The 18,535-nt window shown below is 33.3% G+C and overlaps 1 protein-coding gene across 1 annotated transcript in view; it reads left to right on the top strand.

The window, feature by feature from the left end:
* LOC145679408 (uncharacterized) overlaps positions 1–15,528 on the top strand; it is a 44,275-nt gene extending 28,747 nt beyond the window's left edge. Inside the window, exons 6-9 of the mRNA XM_081749990.1 lie at positions 5,466–5,619; positions 9,281–9,448; positions 12,296–12,438; positions 13,788–15,528. Coding sequence (XP_081606116.1) covers positions 5,466–5,619; positions 9,281–9,448; positions 12,296–12,438; positions 13,788–13,955 — 633 coding nt within the window. The 3' untranslated portion in view covers positions 13,956–15,528. The remainder of the gene's footprint in view (positions 1–5,465; positions 5,620–9,280; positions 9,449–12,295; positions 12,439–13,787) is intronic.
* The last annotated feature ends 3,007 nt before the right edge of the window (positions 15,529–18,535 follow it).

The raw sequence follows: 18,535 nt of genomic DNA, 5'->3' as shown, positions 1-18,535 counted from the left end.
GTGTTTGAGAGAATCACCAACTATCCAGCTTCTCTCAGAACTGCCAAATGCGTTTTATTTATTGACTTTTCTTTCTTATTTCAACATATTGATCTACAATAATTTTATTTAATTTTATAGTAAAGATGTTTGGAAACCTTTTTTTAGACGTTGTGAATACACTCTTCTATGTTATCTCAAGAAAGCCTGAATAGTTATTTCCATTGATGTTGCCAGGACTTCATACACTTAACCTAGTGCTATTGGCCCAGTACAATTTAGGGGTATAGAAGCAAAACCTACTAAATCATTTTTCAATTTTGTCAAGAGACGAAACAAAAGTGACCCCCTTATATTTCAGAATTGTTGAATAATTCTTTTGTTTAGTGGTCACTACTTAATGCAGATGAGTGAATCTACCACTAAAGAAAAACAATTGTCCAACATTTTTGAAACATAAGAGAGTCACTTTTGTTTCGTTTCCTGACGAAATTGAAAAATGGATTTAGCAGGTTTTCTTCTATACCCCTGAATTAATCTTTTTAAACATATACGAATACTCGTCTAGTTCATATTGATATTTCATAAATCGTCTGGCACTCCATGGAACGGTCTAGGAAATTCTTCTTTTTGCCAGCCAAGCCAAACCAATACTGAGAACATTTTCAGTTCTTGGTGCAGGGTACACGTGTACTCAACTGAAGTACCTAATTGTTACTCGCGTTCCTAAATACACGATTTTCTATGTTTTAATAGCATAGCATAGATACTGTTCCCTCTGGTTAACTCGGTATGTAAACATTAACTCTTGACACAAGAATGATAAGTTTTATCTTTTACTTTTTAAGTTTGCTTTTAAAACATTATGAAAAATATTTTGAAATGTGTAGAAAATAATTAAACAAGAATACGTACACAGCATTATATCCAATTATTGATATTTTTCAGTACATCTGATCATTTTTAACAATTCTTTTCGACTGACTTAAACTCCAAGTACTGGGAATTATGTAAGAAATTCAACAAACATATGAGTTGAACAAACAATACGTATAATCATATTGTAACAAAATTGCGTTCAAAATATATATACGAGGACCATTGCAAAAGTCATGGCAACTATTAATTTTCTCGAAAATGGTAACAAATAAAAAAATTCTGAAATATGCAAATGGAAGTTTAGTTCATATGCAAACATTACATGTAGGGAGATGGATGAACATATACATTACTATAAAGATATAGCACGAGAAAAAGGACGAAAAACGTTTTGTCGTTTCAAACGTATTTTACTGTCAATTGCAACAGTACTCAACAGTACAGGGCAAGAACACGTACCTGTGACATCTTAAAGTCCCTACCATCTTGTGGATCCTTGGGGAGACTCCTGATGCCATGCAATGCACGTAGTTTGTAATGTACTATTGCGTACTGCTGCTATTAACAGTAAAAGACATTTGAAACGACAAAATTTCTTTCTCGTGCTATATCTTATTGGGGTGTGTGTGTTCATCCATCTTCCTACATGTAATGTTATATGTGAACTAACCTTCCATTTGCATATTTCAGATTCTTTTAATTCTTTACCATTTTCGAGAAAAAATAGTTGCCATGACTTTTGCAATGACCCTCGTATATATATATATATATATATATATATATATATATATATATATATATATATATATATACTTGTGTAGGGGTAAACTCTCCCCATCCATGTAGAGGAGATGATTTTAAAGCCCCAAAAAATATCTTCCATATTGCATGAAAATCTGTTTTTTTTATTATGGTTACCATGGAACTTATTTTTAAAAAATCAAAATGAGGGCATTCACCCCACAGCCGGGGGGTAAATTCAGGACGTCAGTAAAGTTAGCATACCACTTTATCCGAATCCAGAAATTTTCGCGCCACGAGGCCAGTACTAATTCTGGAAATCGGGCCAGTGTGAAGTTGCCCTAGGTACTTTTGCTGTGCCTTAATCTCTCGACGAGGCCAGCATTAATTCTGAAAATTGGGCGCTAATTAGAATTAATTAGTCACTAATTACTGTCGCAAACATTTTTAGATTCTCAGAAAGTGTTTTGCCAGTGTGAAGTTGACCCAGCTAATTTTGCCGCCCCTAACTTCTCAATGAGACCAGTATTAATTCTGGAAACGGGCATTAACTAGCACTAATTCTGAGAATCAGGCTCTAATTAACACTATTCCTAGCGCAAAATTTTTAGATTCGGAGGAAGTGGTTGACCAATGTGAAGTTGACCCAGCTACTTTGCTGTGTCCTTACTTCCCAACAAAACAAGTATTAAGTCTGGGAATCAGGCACGATTTATCACTAATTCGGCACTAATTCTTGGCACAAAATTTTCAAATGCGGAGGAAATGATTGGGCCAGTGTAAAGTTGTCCCAGTCACTTTTACTGTGCTCTAACTTTTCACTACAAAAAGACCAACACTAATTCTGGGAATAAAGCACTAATTTCTGTTGCAAAAGTTTTTGGATTCGGAGAAAATGTTTCTAATAGTGTGAACTTGAACCACCACTTTTCATGTATCCCAGTTTTTCAACGAGACAAGAACTAATTCTGGGAATCGGCCAGTAATTAGTAATAATTTCTGGCGTGAAAATTTTTGAATTCAGAGAAAATGATTGGGCCAACTTTACAAATATTTTTCCTTGTAAATGTTGTTTGGGATTCCAGTGTTTTGTCTCCTCTTACTGCAGTCCCAGTTTAACGATTAAGATCACAACCAGCAGGCTACAAGAGGAAATACTCACTATCATGTCTCGTTGGTTACTTTTGCACTTTGAAGTATAAGGTATAGATAATACCTACATTTTCACTACTTGGAAATGTGATAGGACGTTTTGGATGTTTTACAGTTGTTTCGAAAAACTCGAAATGATATTAATTATATGGTAAATAATTCCTAAGAAGAATATGTTATTTATCATACTTCATATAAAACTCCTATAAGGCATACTGCCAAGTAAATGATTGCCAAGTTACTTTTTTAATCTTCTTGTTATAAGATGAAGGGAAACAGAACAAATGACACACTAGAAATTTATATATTAAACTTAGTGGAAGTCGTGATTAAGCATTCTACTTATCATTCTTCTGGATAAAGATTGCACAATTTTTATCTTTATTTTCCAAAATCATTGAGCGTTCTCTGACAGAAAGCCCTAGAATTTTAAGATAAGGATCGATATATAATTAAATGATGTCTTGAAGAAGAATCACTCTGTTCTGTGTCTCAACAAACACATTTACACGGTGAGTTTTACAATGTTTTAATAAGCTTTATACCATCTGAATAGCATACTAACGTATCAGTTGAACTTTGAAAATAAGTTAATTTAGGTCTATTTCAATACACCTTCGAGCATAAGAGCTGTTACACCCTTCTCTATTAACAGTAAACTGTTAGAATATTAAATATTATCTTGTTAAGCGAACCATTAGAGCCACTAAAGCCAACATTCAATCAGTAGTCGGGAGAGGAAACGAAAGTACCCAATCGGAGTTTAAAACAACTAGTACCGTTTTATAACATGAAATATGAATATTTTATTAAAATATATTACTAACTTTTTTTAAGGAATCAGCTCAAACAGATTCTTGCTGGCAATTTAAAATTGAATAAAGAATTTAAAGTTTATTCAACTATATTGTCAACTAGCCTTCGGCTAACTGGGAACTTCGTTCCAGACCTAGATCCGGATTTACTCGACCTACAGCTCGCATTTCATATTTCAGCCTTTGCTTCCGTTCTTCGCACGGCAATAATACGTCTGGCATTGTTCTTTGAAAAAATTTAAACTCTTTTCCTCTTAGAATACGCATTTTAATCGAAGTGACATTATAAAAATTCATGTTGAATCAAGTGCGAACTGTGCCCAAAACTTTACGTGAAATGTTTCACTCATTTTCTTCTAATAATAAGACTGATAACCTCGACTAATTTTATATAGACTATTGAAAAAAAAAATAGAAATTGCACCCCTTCTCTCGTTAAAGAGGAATTTCCGAAAACACTATGGAATATGCCCACTTGTTTTTAATAAATAGTTTGTATATCAAGTTTTATAAACCTATCACATCTTAATGGCCATCTTATTGTAACAATTGTAACCCTCATTCTTTTATCATACCGGTTTTTTCTTCCCCTCCAAGAGAAATATAAAAAACTGAATTATGTCTTTAATTATTGTAAACGAAAAGCCTACATACTAAATTTTGTCTCTGACCTTAAGGGTTTTTGAAATATGGTCATCTTATTTTAACAATTGCAATCTTCACCCTTTTTTTTTTCCGTCGCAAGAGAAATATCTGAAAACGCTGAAACTCGACTTGAATTATTTTAACTAAAAAGTCTAAATACTAAATTTCAAATCTCTAACCTTAACCGATTTCAATATATGCCAATCCTATTATAAAAATTGTAACCTCGCCCTTTCTCTTCCCACTTCTTTTTCCTCCCTTCTAGAAGAAATATCAAAAACACTGAATCATGTGTCTAATTATTTTAAATGGGAAGCGTATATATATATATATATATATATATATATATATATATATATATATATATATACCAAGTTTCGTATCTCTACTTCAGAGATTCGGAGATAGTGTAGTCAGTCAGTCACTCACTACTTAAGATTCTCTTAGATGAAAGTTGCACGTGTTGAAGGTCATTGTACCTCATATGAAAAAAGTTAGAAAATATAAAGTGCATTATTATGTAACATCATATGAGATGAACTCTGTACGGTATTCATTATGTGGCCAGTGATAACACTTATCTTATCAAAATAGCCAATGTTATAGAGAAAAAACGTGGAATTACAAATATTTAAAAAAAAAGTTCTAATTGATTTTTTGTAGTGTTCAATATATCAACATATTCTTAAAACTAAGGTTTGATTAAGTTGTGTTTATTTTGATATTTGACTTTACGAACGAATAAATGGTTTACCTAATAACAGGCATCTCAAAGGTGCTTTTTTTTTCAGCTTCGAAATTGAGAAGTGAGCTAATTACTCTTCTTGTGTATAGATGCTCTGATTTAAGACAAATTGTAGCCTTCTGCCTGCCACAGCTGGTAGGGAGACATTAGATTAGAATAGAACAAAGGTGGAATAGTTTCTTCTTTTTGCTCGTAAATTAAGCTGAAAATTATTAACTAGAGTAAATTAGAATATGTTGTGAAAATTAGATTCTTAAATGCAAAATGTTTTCTGTTGTTAGAAACATAAGCCGTGACTTGAAGTATTGACGGTTTTTAAATGTTCCTTCTATCAATTACGAATTGCTTAAAATTTATTTATTCATATACACGAGTACTTGAATACTTTCTTTCAGTACTTTTTATCTATATTGTATTACTTTGAACATGATTACTCCATTTAAGCCTTTTATAATATGTAATGTTTTAATTTTTACTTACTCTTTTTTCTCTTTTTCTTTAGATAATAGCAACGGTTATTTACAACAATGGCTCCAAACTATAAGTTAACATATTTCGACGTACGAGGTCTAGGTGAACCAATCAGATATCTTCTTTCGTACGGTGGTGTCGAATTCCAGGATGAACGATTCACACACGACGAATGGCCTAAATTGAAACCAAGTAAGTACTTGTACTTCGTAATGTACAGCTCAATAGGATACACAAAGTATATATTGTATTAATATAGCAATTTAATTATCATCTTTGATCCATCTTGGCTCAGAATCTTTCTGTTTTACATCTCAATTGATATTCTACAATGATTTTATCCTGTATACTTTATTTTTAACGATATTAGTAGGGAATGAAACTTAATATTTCATGTAAATTGTTAATCAAATTTAAGTAAATTGTTAGATTTTGAGTATTGCTTCTTCTGTTTTGTTTCAAAGGATAGATCGTCTATTATTATGAAGTGGATTAGATACCGATTTATTGAGTTTCATATACACCTGAAAAATGTGCACAAACTCTGGGAGGTGATTCGTGACATAAAAGAAGACAAAAAACTCCTACTGTATGTTGTTGAATGTCACGAATCACTTCCCGAAGTACCGTAAGACGGGGTTACTTTGCACAAGATTTAAACAATTTTAAAGAAAATTACGTGTAACTTACAAACGTAATGATTTAGAACACTGTATTTTAAACATACAATAGCTAGATATGTAAGGAAAACATTACTGCAAGTTCATTAGTAAATATTCAGTATGACCATAGTTACTAAACTATAAATTTTGGTGCAAAGCTATGGGGTTACTTTGCACAACACACAAAAAAGTATGTTCTGTGCAATGTTTTCCCTTCAGTATTTATACATATCACTTTCTACACAAAACTGCATGCAGTCTACAAATATTGATATTAGATTGATGGTACCGCTATCTAGACTTAGTTTGAATGATCGATATTTGTAAAGAAAATTATGTATTTTCTGGTACCGGCACAGGAACAGTATTCTAATAGTTTAGTATATGTCCCACAAAAATGCCAACTCAGAAACAGAATAAAATATCTCCGTGAACTGATTTGCCTTGGTTATTCATTATGTCCAAGAATATAATCCCAACCGTATCAGTGGAAGATTTACGGGCTTTGGGAATTTGAAGCCCACCCAAATTGCAGGATTTCTTTTTTTTTTTTTTTTAAATCTAATGTTAGTCACTCCTATGCGTATAAGCTGCAAGGCCCCCCCTTTAAAAAAGTCTAGTAATTTCTAAAAAAAAAAAAAAAAAAAAAAGTCTTTGTAAATGAAGCCTCTCTCAAACTACTTTTCTGGACCCACCACTGTTCATAATTTATTTTCCAACAAGAAATTCATTCCGACATCTTTCTAAATAGGAAATGTATCAAAATTTAGAATGCAGAAGGTTCCAATAGTAATAATTTCCTATCTAAGAGGTATTTTGGACCGGTGCAAAGTAACTCCAAGTAAAAGCTGAAATTGCCTTCTCCCAGTTTTATTTTTTTTAATGACTTTAAAACGTTTCACATTTCAATTTCAACTATTGCATCAAAGTCCCATTATACACAATAGTATTATACAAAACTGACTTAACTTTGACGGAAAATCTTGCATGTGATATCTTTCAAATTTTCGCGGTCTTTACTGTGACTGCTTTCCGTACCTCTACAACAATGAACCTTCCCGGTAATTAGAACTGATGTTAACGGCCAACATTATAGCCAAAATATAGTTAGATGTTCTATCTTACGGTGACAATTGAAACTTTCTCTTTACTGTTCATGGTTTTGCAGACAAAGAACTGTGCAACTCTTTTCATATTTTGTGCAAAGTAACCCTGTCTTACGGTATGTGCACACCTTTATGTTCCTTTCCAATTGTCAGAATTCGATTTTCGATTCCAAGTTTGCACCCCTGCCTGTCAGTACACGACGCGGAATTTGACAAAATGCAAAAGGACTTTTTGTCTTTTTTTTGATGTTACGAATCACCTTCCGAAGTTGTGCACATCTTTCAGGTTTCACCCTGTATACAGTTCAGTTGTTTTTACTCAAAAGTTTATACGCATGGTTTTATCTCCCTGACTTCAGATTCGTGTCATACTCTACTCTTGGCAATAAAATTGATCCCCCTTACCCTTAGGATATGTATTTTTTTTTTTAATTCCTTCTTACTTTGCTTTCGTGAGAAAAGATGTTTCCTGTCCAAATACGTTTCTAGCTATAGTAGTATTCTATGGAGTGGGTGTTCATGAGCGAGCCACTTCTACTGTTTGATATGGGTATACTTGTAGATATACGGTATATTTGAATTAACTAACACATTTTAGTTGCATTCACGGTTTATTTTGTTCCATCGAACTTCCTGTGCTATATTATTAAATAGACTAGTTGGATTTATTCTCGTTGTTTTATTAATTACAACAAATCTCGTATTTATCTCAAAAGAACGGTACATAATATTTTATTGAAACTATTGTAGCTTCGGAAGCTACAATCTTTTCCTTCTTCACGGGTAACATGTATTCCGCGATTTAAAAAATAAGGTTCTTTCAAGGCTATTCCCCCATTGAACCATTTTTTATATCTTCCAAAGATCTGAAGGATTGTTTAGAAGGGTCATGATGCATTGACCGCAAAAATGGTAATCTGAGGGAGCGACGTCTGGTGAATAGGACATCCCATCTAAGTGCTTCCAAGTTTCCTTCACTAGGTTTGCAATGTGAGTTCTCCATGCAATTATTGTTGTGACGGAAAAAGAATAATTTTGTCGTATTTTGGCATGTTGCATGCGTTTTTCTTTGATTTTTCAATTCGAATTAAATAACTGTGTTCGGTAGCTTTCAGCATTAACCGTTTGACATGGTTCCAGCAGCCAATAGTAGATTAAACAGACTTGATCCCAGTAAATGCACATCATAACATTCTTTCCATGACTATTTTGTTGTGGCGTTGATGTTGATAGTTCGCCGGTATGCACCCAGATTTCCCGTGCTTATGATTATCGTAACGAATTTACTTTTCATCGCTAGTCACAATTTGATACAAAAAACGACGTTTGTTTCTGTCTTTGAAGTACTAATTCACAAATGGTTAAACATTTCACGTTTCTTGTTGTCAATTCATATCGTACTCAGTTTCCTAGTTTCTGAATTATTCACCTTGCTTTTGAACATTTTCTGACTGTTGATACACCGTCATTTAATATTTCAGACAACTCTAAACTTCTGAGATGTAGCCTATCTTCTTCCAGCAATGCCTATAATTCTCCATCTTAAAACATATTCGGCTGAAAGATTTGTCGCGTCAAAATCGTTGTTTTTGAAACATCTCAACCATTCTCTCCAAATTATTTCAGGCAGAGCTTGCTGTTTATACGTCTGCACTAGTAAACGATGAAATTCAGCAGATTTGCTGAGATGAAAGCAGAAAAGTACAGCTCCCTTCTTCTTCTTTTTCTTTATTACGAAGCCCAACATTTTCAAGGCAATAAATAACTAATATTAAAGCCTATTGATAGTCCGTCTAGTAGAACTTCCATCTATCTTGAAAAAGCACAACTAGTGACATCTATTACTCAATAACGAGAATAAATCAAACACCTAATATTATAGCGAAACTGCCACTTATTTGTTCACTATAACTTTTATGATCTAAAACAACTGAAGATCACAGGTTATTTTTACTTTTTAGAAGTGTTCTTTATTGCTCTTACTCATAAGAACACAGGCTTGGAACGAAGCTCTATGATATGAAAAAGAATAAATAACAGATATGCACGTAAATCAAAATAATCATTAAAATATTATACTTGCAGAAATGCCATTTAGACAAGCTCCAGTACTGGAAGTTGATGGTAAAAAGCTAACTCAAGCTTCAGCTATCTGTCGTTACTTGGGAAGGAAATTTAATTTGGTTCCAAAGGATGACTTGCAACAGTTTGAATGCGACTCCCTCGTCGATGCATTGACGGATCTAAGAATTGGTAATTTACTATGATTCTCTTTTTATTATTATTACAATTAGTTAAGTAATACTGTACATTGTACTAAAAATATGCTAAAAATTTAAGGTAAGTCGATTAGGATGACATTTAACCAAGAATTTACGTAACTATCACTTTGATAATTGTTAAACACATGGTTTCTGGTTCCCAATAGAAGGTTAGTACATCTTTCCAAACGATTTGTCATGCGTTGAAACGTTGAAACATGTCTATGTTACTAAACGCTTTGAGAAACGTTTAATTAATGAATGATTTGCAAGTAAACGTTGAAACGTGTATGCTGGTGAACATTTTGGAAACCGCTTAATTAACTAAACAAATTGTTATAAAAAGTTTAACATTCATATAACCCGATCAATAACTTTAGCAACACGTTTACTTGCGTTGAAGCCTGATTTCACAGGCAATGATATTACCTTAACTAAAGAAGGTATATAGTTTAATTTCCCATTATTTATATCACTATCGATGTCACCTGATTATACGTCATTTCCAAATTACAACACAACTAATTATTCTCTAAATTATCATCTAAAATATGTGATAATTTTGTTAGCATTTTTTACGCCCAAGTCTTTCCTTTTTGCACATTGCTTTTGTTAAGTACAGGAAAAAAATATACGTGTAGAGTTTATCCAGAAAAATATACGTGTAGAGTCACGAAAAATTGGTACTTGATAACCCGGCAGTCCGGATAACTGGGCTACACCCTAGCAGGGCGAAATAACTCCGCGCGCAGACCCGTTCGAGTAGTTTTCTGAGGTCTGTCTTATCAGGTAAATTTACCGTACAGTGTGTATTCATTAATTTTCATGTATAGTAGATGCTCTATGCCTTCATAAAGTATGTACTTTTCCTTTATTTAAGGGTAATTGAGCAGTTTCTTCTCTATTGTATTCTCAAGCAACCAATACATACAAGTACAGTACTGTATTTTCTGAGGAAACACTCATACTTATTCTTTTTTAAACCCCATTCCCGACAACCCGGCATTTTCACAAGCTCGGCCACCCTTCGGTCCACATTAGGCCGAGTTTTCGGGATTCTAGTGTATTAAGTGTTAATATTAAATATTCACAACGGAGTTAACAAACATATTCAAAAAAGGTTTTTTTATTATTGTTGTAAGCACTTGTTATTATGTAGATTACAAGCAGTATGCGTCACTGTTAGGATTATGTGCGTAAGTGTTCGGAGTATTGCCATTGTTGAAAGTACGCGCGTCACTGTTACGTAAACAAACAATAAATATATACAATCTGCTACTTAACACAATATTTTATTTTACATATACTGTAAGTACATAAATAAATTAACAATGTTCCAGCAAAATAGAAATTATCAATTATTATTGAAAAGAAATGGTACATCTTTTAGCGGCACAAAAATTCGTTTTTCCCTACTTCTGGAAAATTTTGCATCAGAATTTATCTTCAAGCATGTCATCTTGTTCAGTTGAATGTCGTCTATTTATTGATATAGTCTTATCTTTGGTTTATGAGTTAATCAAACTTTGGTCTGTATCTCACTAACTCAGGCGCATATCCAGAAATTTTTGTTGGGAGTGTCTAACATTACAAGCCACTACGTCTATGTAGTATTGAACGGGTATTATTCTGTACCCCAAAAGTCGATAAGTAATTGTAAAATACTTCCACCTATATTTTCAGGAAAAAAAAATATAGGACTAGATTGTTTTTATAAGAGAAGGAGTACAGATGAAGTGCAGGACTAAATTTTCATGCTACATCAATAATTTACCTGTTAAACAAGTGTAGTTTCATTGAGAAAGTGTACAAATATATATTTTTGGTGGGAGGTCCGGACCCAGTGGATTCGCCAGTGGCTGCGCCCCTGCACTAACCATATTGTATACTGCTATCTTGGTAGTGTCATAATAAATAGCGGCATTCATGTATATTTTAATATCAGTGTCATTTCATCATACAGTACGAATTGTACTTTTTTAAAATCCGTTTCTCCAGATATTCTCCAAAACTACGCATGAGAATATCGTTTTACGTTCATTTACTTAATTTTGTTCAGCCCGAGAAGATCTATCGATTGGTATACAGGTATATCTCATCTTTGCACTTTTTTTCGTTCAACTTTAATAATATTGTAGAGGCTTGAAAGTACTACAAGTTTTTGTCGTAACATTTCAATATTATGTCAGGGGGGACACGGTGGTTTAGCGGTAGATCGCTTACCTCTGGTGCGTGAGGTCCCTGGTTCGATTCCGACAAAATAAGTTTGTAGTGGACAACATCGTGTCCGTGAGTTTTCTCGGGGCACTCCCGTTTGCTCCCACATTCTCATTCCACCTATTTTTCCATTATCATTTACTGCCCTTAATCATCCGTCTCTCTTAGACTAATAAGCATAATCGTTGGACGTTAAACTGGAATATTTAATTTCATGTTTTTCAATATTATGTTATGGTTTGTTTCGTCATCATAGTTGTTTTCTTTTTTTAAAAAAAAAATCTGTTCATGATCTTTAAAAATAAGTTTACTATTTAAACATTCTCCCTTATGTTGAAGTAATCGACGGTGTACATTACAATATACACAGTTTATTTTGGACTATAGCAAGTACTGAGTGTTGTGAAATTTTAATATTAATTTTTAGTTGTTTTTATGCTATTATTGAAATCTAGATATGTATATATGTAAGAGTATGAAATGTAATGAAGAATATGTATATGACATATATGATAACGAAATTTAACTTTGACGAATAGATATATAAAGATAGGATATGTTTTTAACATGGGACCGATATTCTCTATCTTTTAATATCCCTGAATATTACTTTTTTTCTTAGAACTTATTAAATACCTGTTTGAACCTGATGAAAACAAACAGAAAACTCTGGGAGAAACACTACGAAATGATCTGGTACCTTTCTATTTCTCAAAATTCGACGAGGTAATCAAAAATAATGGTGGACATCTTGTTGGAGGAAATGTAAGTACATGTTTGAATGCAACTGATAGATAACTGCAATGCAACTATTTCTCTATGAATAAGCTGGGGTGTGTATTTTTGAAAAGAAAACTTTGTTTCTTAGAAATTGTCGTATAATTCTCGAGTTTTTCTTTGAAGTAAACTATGTATGTATAATTCACTGAAACTTCACGATTGGAGTTGGAATATCGACGGCGAAAATGGAAAACCTCGTAACTCATCAAAACCAAACCTTTCAGGAGAGCAATAAAACCGACCTGCTTTTACTACATCTTATATGCGATACAAGGTTTTTAAAAGTTAGTTTTTCACGTTTTTATTGGGTTTTCGTTTACGAGCTTTTGTACACACGTAGATTCAGATGTGGAGAATTGAATGCAGCCAAAATCTAAAAAATCCATAAAAAGTGGAGATACTAAGTTTTGCACTTTCGCCGTCGATATATTTATAATACATTTGAATAAGTTTATTCTAAAACAATAAAAACTTACGATTGATTCTTTTATTGTGAGTTGGAAAAGCACACTTCTTCAATTAATGTAATTTGAAACTCTTCTGGGCCAAGTAAGCTGTGGGCTCTAACAGTAATTTTTGAACTGGGAACGTAGAAAGCTAACGAGAAAGGGCTTAAAGATTTAGTGTACAAGCTTAAGGAATTATTAAAAATAATATTAATCAGAAATAAAACCCGGGATCACATGCGTCGAAGATATTCGTCTGTAGTACTAGTAGTGTGTCAAATACATGGCATAGAGTGTGCATAGTTCATAAAGAGAGCCTCAGGTAAGAAAAATTGGAAGCCCAAAAATTAAAACGATAACGTAACACATTGTAGTGTGCCTAAAGTTTGTCATAAACATTCAAATAAAGAAATTCTACTGATACAAATAGACATCTTTCCCCTATTTACTATGAAAAATTTAAGTAGGCTTTGGGATTGAGAATCACAATGTGTATGAGTTTTCCTGATTCCTTCCACTTTTTTATTCCAACATTTCATTTATAAGCATCAATGAACGTCTCCCTTAACCTCAGTGCATAAACGGGTAACATTAAATGTTATATATATATATATATATATATATATATATATATATATATATATATATATATATATATATATATATATATATATATATGTGTGTGTGTGTGTGTGTGTGTGTGTATGTGTGTGAAAAATGTAATAAACGCCATTGGAACCATTTTAAAACATTTTTAGTGTTGCATGTCTTATGAAACTTTGTTATCATATCATTTCATAGTTTCATTGTTTTAATGCGTTGGGTAGAAATGTGTTCTATACCTTTAATCATTATTCCAATCTGATATATATATATTTTATTTTCCAGCTGACGTGGGCAGACATATTTTTTGCAGCTATCTCCGAAATGTTTACAGCTAAACTTGGACAGCAAGTGCTCGACAAATATCCTCACTTGAAAGCCCTAATTAATAAAGTATTCGACATTCCTGCCATCAAAGCATGGAGACAGAAGAGGCCGGTTACAGAGATGTAATATCAGGAACAAAAGTACAATCAATATGAAACAACTAAAAATGTATTTTATTTTTTACTAAATCGCTTCTATAATTCTTTGAGAATCATAAGATCAAAATTCTAAACTTAGGTTATCAATTGAGAAGTTGAATAGAATATCAGCATAAGATGTTTCATCGTTAGTTCTTCTCAAGGTACTTTTGATGTATTCTATGCACGCTTGCTTATCCTCCTAAATTTATCCCGAAATATCTAGAGCTCACAAAATTTACCTTCGTCAATTTCCCGCCAAAGTATTCCATTCGTTTTCGAAATATGCTAATTCAATAGATTGTTTAGGTCATACGTTACGTACTGTTGAGGAACGACTCTGCTGTGGCTCTACTCACTTGGCCAGTCATGTCAAAATATATGACAGAAATAGAAAGGCAGTGTTCTCGTAGTGAAAATTATTTTCGTTAAAAATAGAAAAATTAAAAATTAGGTTGAAAAACTATTTTACAAAATTATATTTTGAGTAAGACTATAGTCAGTGCAGTGAAGTATATTCAGGACCGTATTTACTCATGAACCACAGAAGTTCGAGTCCAGGGCGGACAATTTTCAGGAGTAGGATAAAAAAAAATTTGAAATTGAAGTATGGTGTGCGGAGAAAAGAGGTGTTCGTGAGAGAGAAATTTAAGGAAGATCTATACTGAAAACAATGTTGGTACCACACTGCAACCAAGTTCCCTTGTTAGCATTACTAGCGCTAGAAAGAGTTAAGCCTCTTGCTTATTGACTGCCGTGATCCGTACATTCTATACGCCCCTCGTTGCTGGTGGCTCAATATAAAGGTCCGGCCGTATTGGTTACTACAGCCGTATAAAATCTGCTTACACGTAACTGAATACAAGCAAATAAGAGGGGAAGGCACACAAGTTTCTTGCACAGAAGGATACGAAACATGTTAATACGGGCCTGAGTATATTATTTTAAAAAATAAATAACATTTTTCCGCTTTACAGCACCCCTGTACACAACTCAGTACGATGTACTACTCTAGTGCTGTACATTATGAAATATATTCTGTAGTCATTAAAACAAATGTATATCACGGAAATATGAAATGTAAGACGAACAAATCACATCTTTTTAACGAAAAAAAAATACGGTGTTTACAATCTTGGTCTAAATGTATCCAATCGTGTAATTTGATCTGACAAGCAAGATATGAATAATGTGATTCAACTAGAACACGGAACATTTACTTTAATATAAATAAATGATAATCGAAGATAATGTTGCATTTATTTTCACAATGTATGAAGCTTTAATACATCTTAATAAATGCAACTTATTGAATAAGTTTGAATAATTTTACAACACTTCCTTGGTTATTATGTCCAAAACTAACTAATTTATTCTCGTTTTCACGAACTTCAGATGAAGATTTTTTTCAAAACCTGCTCCTATCGTTTACGTAATTTTCTATTGAACTTCTCAAATACAGAAAGTACAAATGTTTTGATGTTATTTTTTCTAACACTGTAATTATATGTATCAACCTAAAGTGCTTTTACTAAATAAATTTTATATTATCACCTAATGCAGGAAGCTGACGTTTTCTTTAAATCTGGAGGTTTTAAAGATGCAGTGTGACTATCAATGAATATAATGGTTTTGTGGTTTTTACAGTATTAACGTATTATCACGTGCAGCATTTGCAGCACATAAGAGTTAAGCACTTGGGGAAAAAAGAAGAAAATATCGTGTTCCAAAGTGAAGCTTTTTTGGCTATCGTACTCGCTTAACTTAACTTTCAATTTTTTTTTTACTGGCTGCATAACATTTTGTTAATATTATCACTAGCAACTACTATCTGAACTGATAGTCTTTTTTCCCAGATTGCACAGGGATATGTTCCACTAGTTGAGTCGATATGGTTTACAGTGTTCATGTAAAAAGAATACCGTGGGGTTTTTGTAGACTAAATATCATCATTATACATTAATGATGATGCAAACTAAACATTGAATAAGAAGGATATAATGATTTTTAAAGCCACTGCACTCATTTGTAATTCCCTCTTTAAATTATATAGACGTAAAAGTAGTTCTAAGGAATATACGAAAAAAATCTCTCAGTACACATCACGGACCAAAACTTCGCTTGGCCATAGCGTTGCAGTCAGAAACGTTGCAGACCAAAATATCACCTTGGCAAAGCCTCTCGTAGGGATGCGCACGAGTCGAGACATGTCTCGAATCTCGACTCGACTCGACTCGAATTCGAGTCGAGATTCGAGTCGAGACACACTTTGTAAAATTCGAGACGAGTCGAGACAAACGTGTTTCTCGACTCGAATTTTCGAGTCGAGACACGAGTCGAGTCGAGACAGCTCATAAAAATCTCGACTCGACTCGAATGTCTCGAAAATTTTTCTAAAACTTTTAATATTATTATGAAGAAATTATTCACTCAGGAACAGCCTTGAAACCAATTCCAGCATTTATTACTTTAGAAAGGTACAGAACGTATAAATTTAATAGTTAATCTTCCGAGATCAAGATCTAATTTTCAGCTCAATTCAGTTAATTAAAACTAGTAATTAATGTCGTGATATTTGATTGTACTTCAAATATAATAATAATAATAATAATAATAATAATAATAATAATAATAATAATAATAATAATAATAATAATAATAATAATAATAATAATAATAATAATTGATTATCTAGTTTGTATAAAACTATTATCCGTAGCCTATATCTAGTCTGTATAAGAACATTGCAATAAAGTGAACATCATAAATTCTCTGAATGAGCAATTGGCAGTCTATAGTAATTTAGCATAGTTATAACTATTGTGTTTTTATTTCCATGAACGATATAGGGCTACATAACTTCTGGACAGGGCCAGATTTAAGGGGGTGCAAAGGTGCACGCTACCCCCCTTTGTTGTAAATATACCTGTCTAAAATGAGAAGCTAGCAGTGAAAATACCGCGACATTTGTGTGTCGTGAATGGGCCACTGATGTACCGCGAGGATATCAAAACAAAATTATTAATTCTATAGCAATCAAATTGCAAAACGTAGGGGAAAATGTATATTTGTATTGCACATTACTATGAACCTCTACTATGAATCTACAATTTTAAGTTTCATGCCGTGTTACTTTTCTGTACATTTCTAATGTTGAAAAAAGTATTTGTTATTGTTATGACCATTATTGCTTCTTTATCGTTACAGACTATTTCGTAACTTGAAAATTTAAAATATCATTCAATCCTTTCGATAAATTATTTACATTTGTGTTTTAAAAGTAAAATAGATTTATTTGTTCGTTCGTTATTTGATGATCTTCATTCTTAGTAAAAGGTTGGATACAGTTTTCGAAAGAGTAAGCGTATTTTTAATAACCTGAGTCCAACATTTCATTGCAGTTGTTTTCTCCTTTTAAATTAGAATGAAAAATAAGCATAGTGATTTATCACGAGGAAAACCCAGTGATCGAGCTTTCTTTTCTGTGCGAAGGAGATCAGTAATCAAAGAAAAAAAATACCAGTGTGTTTTATATTTACAAATAATAATATCTATAAGGTGCCGCAAGAATCCATGTTACACCCATAGTGTGCTGCAAGTTGAAAAAGGTTGGGAAACGCTGGTTTAGAGGAAAGAATAATTGGTACACTCCCTCCTCCCTGCTCTCTCTCTGCCTAGTATATTTTCTTTATTTTATTGTCTCCGAAACACCATTCCAGACAAATGCTTTTCGGTAGAAAAGTTAGAAACAAACCATCCCGCTCTTGGACAAAGTGGGCAACATGCGGTAGTCAGGTCAATGAACCTGCTTTGGAAATTTTCGTGCAGTTTAGGTTACTGAGAGGGTGTAGTTTCTTCAACTAAGCCGCCTTCTACTATGGCTCGTGCCATAAATACAGTAAGTCATCGTCTGATCATATGGGAAACACCGCTAGTTGTCCTTGCCTGACATCTGTTTCATATTCATATAGCAAATGTTTTTTTTTTTTTTTTTTTTTTATATAGACGGTGTTGTATCTATCCAGAGAAATATCATCCGCCCCTGTTCCGCTTTGAAATGTTGCGGTTGACCCCCTCGAGCCTTATGATGGGGGCCCTGGGGGACTTGCTTCTTACAAAGTTCTCTTGGCCCTCGACATGAGTACATTCCTGTGCAATTCGATTTGCAATATCTCTTTTCGCTTCGCAACAATTTGAGATCACATTGTTCGATGCCATGTTAAGACAGCACATATTTGTGGCGGCCATTTTGAAAAACATGCTTCATATAGCAAATGTTTCCTATATATGTTGTTGCACATTCCATGATCAATCGAGAGAGGTAACACTCGGTCCCTGTTTCCATTTGAAAATTTGAAGTTGGCTCCTGGGGTCCTATGTTGGGGATCCTGGGGGCACTTGCTTCTCACAGACTTTTATCACCCCCTGACATTGGTACATTCCTGGACAACTGGATCCGTCACATTTTGTTCGTTTCGCAAATCTTTCAGGTCACAAAGTTTGATGGGACACCCTGCATATTCCCACATACGACCCAACCATGACATAATGTTCACTACTTCTATTATC

This window comes from Thermobia domestica, chromosome 1 (assembly GCF_964235325.1).
Source record: "Thermobia domestica chromosome 1, izTheDome1.hap1.1, whole genome shotgun sequence".
Classification (NCBI taxonomy): domain Eukaryota; kingdom Metazoa; phylum Arthropoda; class Insecta; order Zygentoma; family Lepismatidae; genus Thermobia; species Thermobia domestica.
This window is presented reverse-complemented; position numbering and strand designations above follow the sequence as displayed.